Source organism: Pelecanus crispus, chromosome Z (assembly GCF_030463565.1).
Source record: "Pelecanus crispus isolate bPelCri1 chromosome Z, bPelCri1.pri, whole genome shotgun sequence".
Classification (NCBI taxonomy): domain Eukaryota; kingdom Metazoa; phylum Chordata; class Aves; order Pelecaniformes; family Pelecanidae; genus Pelecanus; species Pelecanus crispus.
In genome coordinates, this window is record NC_134676.1 from 86,478,036 (window position 1) to 86,493,780 (window position 15,745).

A 15,745-nucleotide genomic window follows, 5' to 3' on the forward strand; every position below is an offset into this window, starting at 1 on the left:
CAACCCCAAAACCTGTGTCCCTTCTCACCACAAAACCTTTGGCTCTTCCCACCCCAAAACCTTCATCCCTTCTCACCCCAAAACCTTCAACCCTTCCCACCCCCAAACCTGCAAGCTTGCCAACCCCAAAACCTTTTGCTCTTCTCACCCTAAAACCTTCAACCCTTCCCACCCCAAAACCTTCATCCCTTCCTACCCCAAAACCTTCTCACCCCAAAATCTTTGGCTCTTCTCACCCCAAAACCTTTGTCCCTTCCCAACCTCAAAACCTTTTGCTCTTCTCACCCCAAAACCTTCAGCTCTTCTCATCCCAAGACCTTTGACCTTCCCAACCCCAAAACCTTCGTCCCTTCCCACCCAAAACCTTCAACCCTTCGCACCCAAAACCTTCAACCCTTCCCACCTCAAAACCTTTGTCCCCTCCCACCCCAAAACCTTTGGCTCTTCTCACCCCAAAACCTGTGTCCCTTCCTGCCCCAAAATGCTTGGTCCTGCCCACCCCAAAACCTTTTGCTCTTCTCACCCCAAAACCTGGGTTCCTCCAGGAAAGAAATCTTGCCCTACTAGGGGCATTTCCCCCACTTTGTGTCCACCACGAAAGGATCGGGGAGAAAAAGGGGATCTGGTGGGGACAGGGTCCCTCGGTGTGGCCAAGGCCACCTCACTGGGGAGCCCCTCACCGTCTCTCGACGTCCTTGACGGTCTCGGGCAGGGGCACGTTGCGGGTCTCGGGCAGGAAGTAGGTGGCGATGGCCGAGATGATGGGGGCGGCCCCATAGATGACGAGGGGCAGCACCGGGGTCACGTCAGCTGCCATGCGCACCAGTGGGGCGACCATGCTCCCCACGCGGGCCATGGTGCCCCCCAGGCCCATCCCCGTCTGCCTGTGCCGGGGAGAGGGAGCGGGTGGGTGGAGGGACAGACAGATGGCTGGGGGGGTGGGTGGATGGAGAGGTCGATGGATGGATGGAGGGGTTGAGGGAGGGAGGGAAGGAGGGATGGATGGATGGTTGGAGATGTGGATGGATGGATGGATGGATGGATGGATGGATGGAGAGGTGGATGGAGGGGTTGAGGGATGGATGGATGGACGGAGAGGTGGGTGGGTGGATGGAGAGGTCGATGGATGGATGGATGGAGGGGTTGAGGGAGGGATGGATGGATGGATGGAGATGATGGATGGATGGATGGAGGGGTTGAGGGATGGATGGATGGATGGAGGGGTTGAGGGATGGATGGATGGACGGAGAGGTGGGTGGGTGGATGGAGAGGTCGATGGATGGATGGAGGGGTTGAGGGAGGGATGGAGAGGTGGATGGAGGGGTTGAGGGATGGATGGACGGAGAGGTGGTTGGATGGATGGAGGGGTTGAGGGATGGATGGATGGTTGGAGATGTGGATGGATGGTTGGATGGAGAGGTGGTTGGATGGATGAAGAGGTGGATGGAGGGGTTGAGGGATGGAGGGCTTGGTCAGTGGATGGATGGAGAGGTGGTTGGATGGATGGAGGTGTTGAGGGATGGATGGAGAGGTGGATGGAGGGGTTGAGGGATGGAGGGATTGGTCAGTGGATGGATGGAGAGGTGGATGGATGGAGGTGTTGAGGGATGGAGAGGTGGACGGATGAAGAGGTTGGGTGGATGAAGAGGTGGTTGGGTGGATGGAGAGGTGGTTGGATGGATGGAGGAGTTGAGGGATGGATGGAGAGGTGGTTGGATGGATGGAGGGGTTGAGGGATGGAGGGGTTGATGATGGATGGATGGAGAGGTGGATGGAGGGGTGACGGATTGAGGGGCTGGGGGATGGAGGGGTTGACGATGGATGGATGGGTTGGGGCATGGAATGATTGCGTGGGTGGATGAGTGGTTGGGCGGGCAGATGGGCTGGCCCACGGGTGGGTGGGTGGGTTGATGGAGGCCGACTCGGTGAGCGGGTTGGCAGGTGGGTGAGTGGACGGACGGACGGAGGGCGGGCTGTGGCGCCAGCAGCCTTCGTGGGTGACAGCCACCCACCTGATGACGGTGGGGAAGAGCTCTCCGGAGAAGATGTAGGCACAGTTGAAGGAGGCGGCCAACGAGCCCTTCCCGATCACCGCAAAGGCCATGCGCAGCGGCTGCAGCTCTGGGGACGGGCGCGGGCGGGGCTCGCACCTCCAGCCCCCCACTGGCTCCTCGCTGAGGTCCTCCCCCTCACCCAGGTCCTCCTCCCCTCCTCACCGAGGTCTTCCTCCTCACCGAGGTCCTCCTCCCCTCCAACCTCTCCCTCCACCCCCGAGTGTCCCAAGTCCCCTCCACGGACCCTTCATCCCCATGTCCTTCAGGCTCCACCGCTGCCCCCCGGTGCACCCCAACGTCCCCCCAATGGCCCCCAACGTCCCCCCCACCCCTCTGTCCTCCAACCTCCACCCATCCTTCCACCCTCTGTCCCTCCATGCCATCGTCTTCCAACCTCCATTCACCTTCCCAGCCTGTCCCTCCAACTTTTCTCTCTACCCTTCCAGCTCTTCTTCCTCCATCCCATTGTCCTCCATCCCTCCATCCCATTGTCCTCCATCCCTCCATCCCATTGTCCTCCGTCCTCCATTCTCTATCCCGTTGTCCTCCACCCCATTGTCCTCCATCCTCCATCCCTCCACCCCATTGTCCTCCATCCTCCATTCACCCCCCATCCCATTGTCCTCCATGCTCCATTCTTCACCCCATTGTCCTCCATCCCATTGTCCTCCATCCCATTGTCCTCCATCCCTCTATCCACCCGTCCTCCATCCCTCCGTCCTCCATTCTCTATCCCATTGTCCTCCATCCCATTGTCCTCCATCCCATTGTCCTCCATCCCTCTATCCACCCGTCCTCCATCCCTCCGTCCTCCATTCTCTATCCCATTGTCCTCCATCCCATTGTCCTCCATCCCTCCATCCCTTTGTCCTCCATCCATCCGTCCTCCATTCTCTATCCCATTGTCCTCCATCCCATTGTCCTCCATCCCATTGTCCTCCATCCCTCTATCCACCCGTCCTCCATCCCTCCGTCCTCCATTCTCTATCCCATTGTCCTCCATCCCATTGTCCTCCATCCCTCCATCCCTTTGTCCTCCATCCATCCGTCCTCCATTCTCCATCCCATTGTCCTCCATCCCATTGTCCTCCATCCCATTGTCCTCCATCCCTCCATCCCTTTGTCCTCCATCCATCCATCCTCCATTCTCTATCCCATTGTCCTCAATCCCTCCATCCCATTGTCCTCCATCCCATTGTCCTCCATCCCTCCGTTCTCCATTCTCCATCCCCCCGTCCTCCATCCCCCCGTCCTCCGTCCCCCCGTCCTCCATTCTCTATCCCGTTGTCCTCCATCCCATTGTCCTCCATCCTCCATTATCCATCCCATTCTCCTCCGCCCCACTCTCCTCCATCCCTCCCACCATCCCTCCGTCCATCCCAGCGCCCACCCGTTGGCACAACGATGTTGGCGAGGATGCAGACGCCGGCGAGCGCCAAGGAGCCGCTCTGGGCCACCCGCCGCCCCAGGCAGCTGATGGCCAGCACGGAGGCCAGCTTGGCCGGGATGTCCACAGCCCCGAAGACCAGCTGGCTCAGGTAGATGTCCACCCCGAAGCCCTGCAGATCCATGGCCAGCCCGTAGTAGGCGAAGCTGGTGGAGAACCTGTCCCCAAAAGCCAACGGTTCAACCCCAAACCCACCAGGCGTGACCAAGGGGGGACCAAAAAGGTGGGGTTTGGCCCCAAAAACGTGGGTTTTGACCCCCAATAGGTGGAGTTTGGCCCCAAAAACGTGAGTTTTGACCCCCAAAAGGAGGGGTTTGACCACCAATAGGTGGGGTTTGGCCCCCAGAAGAAGGGGTTTGACCCCCCAAAAGATGGGTTTTGCCCCAAAAGGAGGGGTTTGACCCCCAAAAGGTGGGTTTTTGGGCCCCCAAAAGGATGAGTTTGACCCCCAAAAGGTGGGGTTTGGCCCCCCAAAAGGTGAGTTTTTTGCCCCAAAAGGTGGGCTATGGCCTCCAAAAAGTGGGATTTGACCCCCAAAAGGTGGGTATTGGCCCCAAAAAGATGGGTTTTGCCCCAAAAGGAGGGGTTTTGCCCCAAAAGGTGGGCTTTGGCCTCCAAAAGGTGGGTTGTGCCCCGAAAGGTGGGGTTTGGTCCCCCAAAAGGAGGAGTTTGACCCCCAAAAGGTGGGGGTTTGGCCCCCCAGAAGGTGGGGGTTTGCCCCAAAAGGTGGGGGTTTTGCCCCAAAAGGTGGGGGGTTTGCCCCAAAAGGTGGGTTTGACCCCCAAAAGGAGGGGTTTGACACACCCAGAAGGTGGGGTTTGGCCCCCCAAAAGGTGGGGTTTGGCCCCCCAAAAGGTGGGTTTTTCTCCCCAAAAGGTGGGTTTTGACCCCCAAAAGGTGGGATTTGACCCCCAGAAGGTGGGGTTTGGCCCCCCAGAAGGTGGGGGTTTTGCCCCAAAAGGTGGGATTTGACCCCCAAAAGGTGGGGTTTTCACCCCAAAAGGTGGGTTGTGCCCCAAAAGGTGGGGTTTGGCCCCCCAAAAGGACGAGTTTGACGCCCAAAAGGTGGGATTTGGCCCCCAAAAGGTGGGGTTTTGACCCCCAAAAGGTAGGTTGTGCCCCAAAAGATGGGTTTTTCACCCCAAAAGGTAGGATTTGACCCCCAAAAGGTGGGGTTTTCTCCCCAAAAGGTGGGTTGTGCCCCAAAAGGCGGGTTTTTTGCCCCGAAATGGCCCCACTTGCCAGACGAAGGAGACGCCGCAGGAGACGGTCCTCATCCCGGGGGTGCGGACCAGGGTGGCCAGGGCCCCCCCCGGCGGCGGCGGCTCCCGGTGCCCCAGCGGCCCGCAGCACCTGCGGGAAGGGGGATCCGGGGAGATCTTGGGGGGGGATCTAGGAGGGATCCAAGGGCTCAGGGGGGATCCAGGGGGATGGGAAGGATAATGGGGGGCTGGGCGGAGCTAGTGGGGTCGGTGGCATCTAGGAGGGATAACAGGGGTCTTGGGAGGGGATTGGAGGGGTCTGGGGTGATCTAGGTGGGATCAGAGGGATCTAGGAGGGATAACAGGGGTCTTGGGAGGGGATTGGAGGGGTCTGGGGTGATCTAGGTGGGATCAGAGGGATCTAGGAGGGATAACAGGGGTCTTGGGAGGGGATTGGAGGGGTCTGGGGTGATCTAGGTGGGATCAGAGGGATCTCGGAGGGATAACAGGGGTCTCGGGAGGGGATTGGAGGGGTCTGAGGTGATCTAGGTGGGATCAGAGGGATCTAGGAGGGATAACAGGGGTCTCGGGAAGGGAGCCAGGTGATCTGGAGGGGGTTGGAGGGATCTGGGGTGATCTAGGTGGGATCAGAGGGATCTCAGAGGGATAACAGGGGTCTTGGGAAGGGAGCCAGGTGATCTGGAGGGGGCTGGAGGGATCTGGGGTGATCTAGGTGGGATCAGGGGGATCTAGGAGGGATAACAGGGGTCTTGGGAGGGGATCCAGGTGATCTGGAGGGGGTTGGAGGGGTCTGGGGTGATCTAGGTGGGATCAGAGGGATCTCGGAGGGATAACAGGGGTCTCGGGAGGGGATTGGAGGGATCTGGGGTGATCTAGGTGGGATCAGGGGGATCTCGGAGGGATAACAGGGGTCTCGGGAGGGGATCCAGGTGATCTGGAGGGGGTTGGAGGGGTCTGGGGTGATCTAGGTGGGATCAGAGGGATCTCGGAGGGATAACAGGGGTCTCGGGAAGGGATCCAGGTGATCTGGAGGGGGTTGGAGGGGTCTGGGGTGATCTAGGTGGGATCAGAGGGATCTCGGAGGGATAACAGGGGTCTCGGGAGGGGATCCAGGTGATCTGGAGGGGGTTGGAGGGGTCTGGGTTGATCTAGGTGGGATCAGGGGGATCTAGGAGGGATAACAGGGGTCTCGGGAAGGGATCCAGGTGATCTGGAGGGGGTTGGAGGGGTCTGGGGTGATCTAGGTGGGATCAGAGGGATCTCGGAGGGATAACAGGGGTCTCGGGAAGGGATCCAGGTGATCTGGAGGGGGTTGGAGGGATCTGGGGTGATCTAGGTGGGATCAGAGGGATCTCGGAGGGATAACAGGGGTCTCGGGAGGGGATCCAGGTGATCTGGAGGGGGTTGGAGGGATCTGGGGTGATCTAGGTGGGATCTCGGAGGGATAACAGGGGTCTCGGGAGGGGATCCAGGTGATCTGGAGGGGGTTGGAGGGGTCTGGGGTGATCTAGGTGGGATCAGGGGGATCTAGGAGGGATAACAGGGGTCTCGGGAGGGGATCCAGGTGATCTGGAGGGGGTTGGAGGGATCTGGGGTGATCTAGGTGGGATCTCGGAGGGATAACAGGGGTCTCGGGAGGGGATCCAGGTGGTCTGGAGGGGGCTGGAGGGATCTGGGGTGATCTAGGTGGGATCAGGGGGATCTAGGAGGGATAACAGGGGTCTCGGGAGGGGATCCAGGTGATCTGGAGGGGGTTGGAGGGGTCTGGGGTGATCTAGGTGGGATCAGAGGGATCTCGGAGGGATAACAGGGGTCTCGGGAGGGGATTGGAGGGATCTGGGGTGATCTAGGTGGGATCAGGGGGATCTCGGAGGGATAACAGGGGTCTCGGGAGGGGATTGGAGGGATCTGGGGTGATCTAGGTGGGATCAGAGGGATCTAGGAGGGATAACAGGGGTCTTGGGAGGGGATTGGAGGGGTCTGGGGTGATCTAGGTGGGATCAGAGGGATCTTGGAGGGATAACAGGGGTCTCGGGAGGGGATCCAGGTGATCTGGAGGGGGTTGGAGGGGTCTGGGGTGATCTAGGTGGGATCAGGGGGATCTCGGAGGGATAACAGGGGTCTCGGGAGGGGATCCAGGTGATCTGGAGGGGGTTGGAGGGGTCTGGGGTGATCTAGGTGGGATCAGAGGGATCTCGGAGGGATAACAGGGGTCTCGGGAAGGGATCCAGGTGATCTGGAGGGGGTTGGAGGGATCTGGGGTGATCTAGGTGGGATCAGAGGGATCTCGGAGGGATAACAGGGGTCTCGGGAGGGGATCCAGGTGATCTGGAGGGGGTTGGAGGGGTCTGGGGTGATCTAGGTGGGATCAGGGGGATCTCGGAGGGATAACAGGGGTCTCGGGAGGGGATCCAGGTGATCTGGAGGGGGTTGGAGGGATCTGGGGTGATCTAGGTGGGATCAGAGGGATCTCGGAGGGATAACAGGGGTCTCGAGAAGGGATCCAGGTGATCTGGAGGGGGTTGGAGGGATCTGGGGTGATCTAGGTGGGATCAGAGGGATCTCGGAGGGATAACAGGGGTCTCGGGAGGGGATCCAGGTGATCTGGAGGGGGTTGGAGGGATCTGGGGTGATCTAGGTGGGATCAGAGGGATCTAGGAGGGATAACAGGGGTCTCAGGAGGGTATCCAGGTGATCTGGAGGGATGGGGGGGGGGTCTAGGTGGGATCAGGGGGATCTAGGAGGGATGCTAGGGGTGTCAGGGGGGATCCAGGTGATCTGGAGGGATGGGGGTGTGTTGGAGAGATCTAAGGAGGACACAGGGAATGTGGGGGACCCAGGTGATCAGGAGGGATCTAGGGGGAGGTCAGAAGTATTTGGGAGGGTTAGAGGGGGGCTGGGGGGCTCTAGGCTGAGTAGAGGGGAAATGGGGGGATCTAAGGGAGAATGAGGGGCATCTGGAAGGATTTGGGGGATCTTAGTGAGATCTGGGCGTATCTGGGGGGGTGCAGGGATGTGGGGGAGGATACGAGGGAACGGGGGGGGGGTGGATCTGGGAGATCCGGGGGCGGGGAGGGGCTCTGGGAAGCTCCCCATCACCTCCTCGTTGAGTTTGTCCCCCTCCTCCTTCCTCCCGTTGACGCGGGCGACTTTGCGGAGCCCCTTCAGGGCCAGGTCGGGTCTCCCCGAAATCACCTGCCAGCGGGCCGACTCCACGAACAGCCTTGGCGGGGAGTGGGAAGAGGGGTTATGGGGCACCCCGGCAGCCGGCGGGGGTCCCTGCTCCCACCCTACACCTCCCACCACCCACTGAGGACCGCGGTGTCCCCACCACCCCCAAGGAACCCGGGCACCCCAACATCCACCCCATCCCCCCCTGACTCCTGAGGCCACCTGGAGCCCCGGGTTCCCCGTACCAGGAGTAGAGGAAGAAGAGGAAGAAGGGGAGGGAGACGACGAGCTGGAGCCAGCGCCAGTGAGGGAGGCCAAAGGCCACAGCCGCCAGCACGAACTGCCCCAAGGTGTAGCAGTAGCCGTTGATGGTGCCCACCACGGCGCGCGCCTCCGTCGGGATCCACTCCATGCCTGTGGGTAAGCGTCAGCGCACGGATGGTGGGGTCTAGCCCGTGGGATGGGGTCAAACCGGGATCACTGGGTCCCTCCCAAGGGCCAGTGGCGGTCGGGTTGAGACTGGATCCCTCCCAAGGGCCAATGGTGGTTGGGTGGGAGCCTCAGTCCCTCCCAAGGGCCAATGGCCATCAGGTTGAGACTGGATCCCTCCCAAGGGCCAATGGCGGTCGGGTTGGAGCCAGGGTCCCTCCCAAGGGCCAATGGCCGTCGGGTTGAGGTTGGATCCCTCCCAAGGGCCAATGGCGGTCAGGTTGGAGCCAGGATCCCTCCCAAGGGCCAATGGCGGTCGGGTTGAGGTTGGATCCCTCCCAAGGGCCAATGGCGGTCGGGTTGAGGTTGGATCCCTCCCAAGGGCCAATGGCGGTCGGGTTGAGGTTGGATCCCTCCCAAGGGCCAATGGCATTCCTGGGGCAGCCCGGGTGCCTGGGGGCTCCCCCCGGGACGGGGTTCAGGCCCACACCCAGCCCCCCGGTCCCCAGCTCACAGAGGGAGGCGGAGTTGAGGGAGACGCCGGCCATGGCCAGGCCCGCCAGGAAGCGGCACAGGCAGTAGACGACGAAGGTGGGGGCGGCCGCCGTGCCGGCCCCCGTCACCCCCAGCTGCAGGTAGCACCAGGTCAGCAGCGCCCGGCGCCCGAACCTGCTGGGACACGGCGCTGGGGGCACTGGGACAGGGGACGGGGGGTACTGGGAGGGCACTGGGATGCTGATATGGGGCACTGGGACAGGGTCAGAAGGCACTGGGGGTGCTGGGAAGGGGGCTATGGGGCACTGGAGATGCTGGGACAGGGGACATGGGGTGCTGGGGGCACTGGGGTGGGGGACGTGGGGCACTGGGGGGGCACTGGGATACTGATATGGGGCACTGGGACAGGAGCATGAGGCACTGGGGGTGCTGGGATGGGGGCTATGGGGTGCTGGAGGTGCTGGGACAGGGGACAAGGGGTACTGGGGGCACTGGGATGCTGGTATGGGGCACTGGGACAGGGGCACGAGGTGCTGGGGGCACTGGGACAGGGGACATGGGGCACTGGGGGCACTGGGATGCTGATATGGGGCACTGGGACAGGGGCACGAGGCACTGGGGGTGCTGGGATGGGGGCTATGGGGTTCTGGGGGCACTGGGTTGGGGGATATGGGGCACTGGGATGCTCATATGGGTGCTGGGATGGGGGCTATGGGGTGCTGGATGTGCTGGGATGGGGGACATGGGCTGCTGGGAGCACTGGGATGGGGGTTGTGGGGTGCTGGGGCCACTGGGATGGGGATGTGGGCACTGGGATGGGGGGGCTCTGGGGTGCTGGGAATTCTGGGACAGGGACACGGGGCACTGGGCTGGGGACCCAAGGCATTTGGACCAGCGGCATGGGGAATACGGGCACTGGGAATACTGGGATGAGCGACATGGGGACGGTGAGGACTGGGACGAGCTGTACTGGGACAGACCCCCCCCGGCGCACTGGGGACACTGGGACAGCAGGGACCAGAGGGAGGGGGGGACATCCCCTATGCATGGCCATCCCCTCTCCCCTTTCCCAGTTCCTCCCAGTTCCTCCCAGTACAGCTCTGGGGTGGCCACACACTTGTCGGAGAGGAGCCCGAAGAGGCCCGAGCCCAGGAGGATCCCGGCCATGTAGATGGATTGGGCCACCTGCCTCAACCTCTTGGACTCGCACACCAGGTCCCACTGCCAGTGGGAGAGGACGCGGGGGTCAACACCCGGACCCCCGGGTCGCCCCCCCGGCCACGTGGGGGGCAGCTGTGGGGCACCCCCCTCACCTCAGTAACGATGGTGTGAGCGAAGACGCCGTCGTGGTAGGTCCAGCCATCGCGGCACGGCTCGGTGGCCGCCCGGTTGGCCGTGCTGTTGGCCGTGCCGTTGACCTCCAAGAGGTGCCACTGGGGTTCCACGTAGCGGCGGCAGCGCTGGGGATGGTGGCGGCCGTCGGAAGGGATGAAGACGAGGAGTGGGACGTCCCCGGCGCTGTCATTGGCCGTGGGCCGAGGCCGGCAGTGGTGCTCGGGGACGCCAGCGGTGAAGTTCTGCAGAAGGTTGTGGCTGGCCAGCATGAGCAGTGGAACGGCCAGGGCGGCTACGTAGGTCACCTGGAAGCGGCCCATCCCGCCCAGGCGGGCCAGCAGCTCCACGAAGGTCATGGTGGGATGAGGGATGGAGCGGGGCGGGGGGCCCAGGTCCGCTGGAGGCGGGGAGGAGGAGAAGAGGTTGAGGGATGGGCCAAGGGGTGGGCTAGGAACGGCCGAGGGGTGGATTGGAGGAATGGGTGAGGGATGGTCAAAGGATGGGCCGAGGGATGACCGAGGGATGGCCAAGGGGTGGTTTGGGTGATCAGTGCCTGGACAGATCCAAGGATTGGCCAAGGAATGGCCGAGGGATGGCCAAGGGGTGGTTTGGGTGGTCAGTGCCTGGACAGATCCAACAATTGGCCAAGGAATGGCCAAGGAACGGCCAAGGGGTGGTTTGGAGGAAGGGGTGAGGGACGGATCCAAGGATTGGCCAAGGAATGGCTGAGGAATGGCCAAGGGGTGGTTTGGCAGAAGGGGTGAGGGATGGGTCAAAGGATTGGCCGAGGGATGGCCGAGGGGTGGTTTGGGTGAATGGACAGATCCAAGGATTGGCCAAGGAATGGCCGAGGAATGGCCAAGGGGTGGTTTGGGTGGTCAGTGCCTGGATGGATCCAAGGATTGGCCAAGGAATGGCCGAGGAACGGCTGAGGAACAACCAAGGGGTGGTTTGGAGGAAGGGGTGAGGGACGGATCCAAGGATGGGCCAAGGGATGGCCGAGGAACAGCTGAGGGGTGGTTTGGGTGGTCAGTGACTGGATGGATCCACAGATTGGCCAAGGAATGGCCGAGGAACAGCCAAGGGATGGTTTGGGTGGTCAGTGACTGGATGGATCCATGGATTGGCCGAGGGTTGGCCAAGGAACGGCCAAGGGATGGTTTGGGTGGTCAGTGCCTGGATGGATCCATGGATTGGCCAAGGGTTGGCCAAGGAATGGCCGAGGAACGGCCAAGGGATGGTTTGGGTGGTCAGTGCCTGGATGGATCCATGGATTGGCCGAGGGTTGGCCAAGGAATGGCCGAGGAACGGCCAAGGGATGGTTTGGGTGGTCAGTGCCTGGATGGATCCACGGTTTGGCCGAGGATTGGCCAAGGAATGGCCGAGGAACAGCTGAGGAATGGCTGAGGGATGGTTTGGGTGGTCAGCAACTGGATGGATCCAAGGATTGGCTGAGGAATGGCCAAGGAACGGCTCAAGGGATGGTTTGGGTGGTCAGTGCCTGGATGGATCCAAGGAATGGCCAAGGATTGGCCGAGGAACGGCCGCGGGGTGGTTTGGTGGAAAGGGTGAGGGATGGATCCAAGGATTGGCCAAGGATTGGCTGAGGAACGGCTGAGGAACAACCAAGGGGTGGTTTGGTGGAAAGGGTGAGGGACGGATCCAAGGATTGGCCGAGGAACGGCCAAGGAATGGCCGCGGGGTGGTTTGGGTGATCAGTGCCTGGACAGATCCAAGGATTGGCCAAGGATTGGCCAAGGAATGGCCAAGGGATGGCCAAGGGGTGGTTTGGAGGAAAGGGTGAGGGATGGATCCAATCCTTGGCCGCGGGGTGGTTTGGCGGAAGGGCGTGGGCCCGGGGGTGGGGCAGGCCGGGGGGTGGGCAAGGGGCGGGGCAGAGGACAGCGGGGGGGGGGGGGGGGGCGGGGGGGGGGCTGGACCCACGGACAGAGCCGGGGGGGACAGAGGGATGGGGTGGGGGGTGCGGGTCGAGGGGGGATCGAGGGAGGGACAGCGGGGGGGGGAAGGGAGGACCCTCTGTTGGGCGGCTGGTGATCGGGCTATCAATCATCAATCGGTCTATCGATCAGGCTATCAATCTATCAATCACTCTATTGATCGGTCTATCAGTCTGTCGATCAGTCTATCAGTCTATCGATCGGTGTATCAATCATCAATCGGTCTATCGATCAGTCTATCAATCTACCCATCAGTCTATTGATCAGTCTATCAATCTATTGATCAGTCTATCAATCTACCCATCAGTCTATTGATCAGTCTATCAGTCTATTGATCGGTCTATCAATCTACCCATCAGTCTATTGATCAGTCTATCAATCTATCGATCGGTCTATCAATCGGTCTATCAATCTATCGATTGGTCTGTCGATTGGTCTATCAATCTACCCATCAATCTATTTATCAGTCTATCAGTCTATCGATTGGTCTATCAATCTACCCATCAGTCTATTGATCAGTCTATCAATCTATTGATCAGTCTATTGATTGGTCTATCAATCTACCCATCAGTCTATCGATCAGTCTATCAATCTATCGATCAGTCTATCAATCTACCCATCAGTCTACCAGTCTATCAATCAGTCTATCAATCTATCGATAGGTCTATTGATCAGTCTATCAATCTATCGATCAGTCTATCAGTCTATCGATCGGTCTATCAGTCTACCCATCAGTCTGTTGATCAGTCTATCAATCTATCCATCAGTCTATTGATCAGTCTATCAATCTATCGATAGGTCTATCGATCAGTCTATCAATCTACCCATCAGTCTATTGATCAGTCTCTCAGTCTATCGATCGGGCTATCAATCTACCCATCAGTCTATTGATCAGTCTATCAATCCAGTGATCAGTCTATTGATCGGTCTATCAATAGGTCTATTGATCTACCAATTGATTGAGCCGCCCTCTGATCTATCAGTCTCTATCGGTCTATCACTTGGTCTATCAACACACCTATCTAGCGGGCTTTTGGTTGCTCTATTGATCTATTGGTTGCTCTACTGATCTATTGGTTGCTGTATTGATCCGTCAGTGCCTCGATCAATTGATCGATTGAGCTATCAGCCTGTTGGGTTGCCAATCGCTCCAGCAATCAGTGTCGCTATCAATCTATCGGTCGCTATTCCTCTATTGGGGTGTCTATTGATCTGCCAGGCTATCAATTGGTCAGTCTCCCTGGCTATCAGTCTATCAATCTATCAATCTATCAATCTAATTGGTCAGTCTACCTATCAGTCTATCAATCTATCAGGCTAATTGATCAATCTACCTACCAGTCTATCAATCTATCAGTCTATCAGTGTTGCTATCAATCTATCGGTCTCTATTGATCTATCAGAGCATCTATTGAGATATCAGTCTCTCTATCAGTCTCTCAACCTGTCGATCTAGCGATTGGTCTATCAATCTAGCGATCTAATTGATCAATCTACCTATCATTCCATCTGTCTCTACTGACCTATCGATCGCTAACCATTTATTTCTTGCTATCAGCTCTGCCCCTTGCTGCTCTCCCTCCTCCCCCCCTCCACATTATCGATTGATCAGGCAATCAATCAATCAATCAATCCAGCCAGCCCCTCTCCCTTCTGCCCTACCGCTCTCAGTAGGTTCATCCCTGCGGTGATCCCTCGCGATCGGTCGATCCCTACCTGCTCTTCTGCTCCTCTCCCTCTCTCTGCTGCGCTCTCGGTCTCCGGCTCGGTCTCTCCGGCCTCCCGCTGTCCCTCCGTCCATCCCTCCGTCCCTCCCTCCCTCTGCCCCTCCCACTCGCTCTTCCTCCAGCCCTCCCTCACCCCTCGCTCGATCAATCAATCAATCAATCGATGGATTTCTCTATCGCCCACGCCAACCATCATCCAGCTGGTGGATCTGCGCCCCCGGCTCTTGACTCCTCACCCTACCAATCGATTGATTTATCTGCTAATCTACATGGGTCTAGTGATCAATGTATTGATCTCCTCCTCTCTATTCATTGATCTATTGGTCTCCCTGTCGACCAATCCAGCGAGGCCTTCCTCTACTGATAAATTATTGACCTTTAGATCTCTAGTATCTATAATGTGTTGATCATCGATTAGTCCATAATCTCTTTAATTATTAATTTACTGGCCTATATGTTTCTGTTGATCGACCTATTGATCTATTGATCAATCTATTGCTCTGCAGCATCTCTATTGATCCATCTGATGGTCTGTGTGTCTCTATTATCGATAAATTGATCTATGATCTATTCATTGATCAACCTATTGGTCTGTATTTTTCTACTGATGAATCTACTGAAGCATGATCCACCGATCAATCTAATGATCGGTCTCCCCGTTGATCAATCTACTGGTCTGTCAATCAATTTCTTGATTTATAATCTTTCCACAGATCGATGTAGCAATCTTAATCTCTCTATCGACCAGTCTATTGGCCTATAATCTTTCTATTGATTGATTTATTGACCTTTAATCTCTCTATTCATTGATCTCTTGGTCTCTCTATTGATCAACCTATTGACGTATAATCTGTCGGTCAATATAGGGACCTTAATCTACCTATTGACTGCTCTGTCGGTCTCTATTGATCAATCTATCGATCTTAAGTCTCACTATTGATCAGTCTATTGACCTATAACCTTTCCATTGATCAGCCTTGCTCTCTGTCAATCAATCTATTGAGCTTTAATCTCTCTCTTGACCAGTCCACCGGCCTCTCTCTCTCCTGATCGACGCATTGAGCTCTGCATCGATCCACTCACCTGTCCTTCGCTCGAGCTAGTGCCCGAACTCTCCCAGCACCAAATCCCGCTCCCCGGAGCCGTCTGCCGGCAGCTACCACCCCTCGGCCCCGCGGCTGCCCATGGCCACAGCCCTGTCCCCGTCCCTGTCCCTGTCCCCGCTCCTATTTAAAGCCACCCCCCGTCCCGGTTAACGTTTGACTCCGGCACGACCAGATCCCGCTATGGGTCGGTGGAGACGATCATCAGGTGGAAATGCCGGTGCTGGCCATGCCGGTCCCCAACCAGGGATGCCCAATGGCTCCCTGGGGCCATCCCATCCTCTCCATCCTCTTCCTCACTGAGGAAGCCCCCGACCCCAGGTGGACAGGGACCCCCCTAGCCCCCCTCTTTCCCCCCCCCCAGCTTGTTTTCACCATCCATGGTGGATGATTCTTGGGGCAAAGTCCCTGGGCGCCCTGAACTGGATCACTGGGAGCCCCTTGGACCCCGGGCAGGAGGGCAGCGGGAGGCAGCAGAGCGTAGGCAGGAAGGGGCAGCGACCAGGGGACATCAGGGGTGGCTTGGGGGGCAGGACGCCTGGGTCCTGGCTGGCTGGGAGCTTGCAGAGGAGGGTGCGGTGGGTGCCGGCTGGATGGACACTTGGATCTGTGGGTCCTTGGGATGTCTGGGCACCCAGGTGCCTGGATTCCTGGGATCCCTGGGTCCTTGGGACGTCTGGGTCCTTGGGATGTCTGGGCATCTTGGGATGCCTGGATTCCTGGGATCCCTGGACACCTGGGTCCTTGGCATGCCTGGGTCCTTGGGATGTCCAGACACGTGGGTCCTTGGCATCCCTGGGTCC

At 58.8% G+C, this 15,745-nt stretch overlaps 1 protein-coding gene across 1 annotated transcript; it reads right to left on the reverse strand.

The window, feature by feature from the left end:
- Positions 1-676: 676 nt before the first annotated feature.
- LOC142596623 (solute carrier family 22 member 6-like) lies at positions 677-10,510 on the reverse strand. Its single transcript, XM_075726241.1, is given in 10 exon segments — positions 677-884; positions 2,013-2,121; positions 3,445-3,659; positions 4,744-4,814; positions 4,816-4,854; positions 7,824-7,947; positions 8,141-8,309; positions 8,839-8,993; positions 9,937-10,040; positions 10,133-10,510. Coding segments are annotated over 10 exon segments (1,572 nt in total).
- Positions 10,511-15,745: the final 5,235 nt, after the last annotated feature.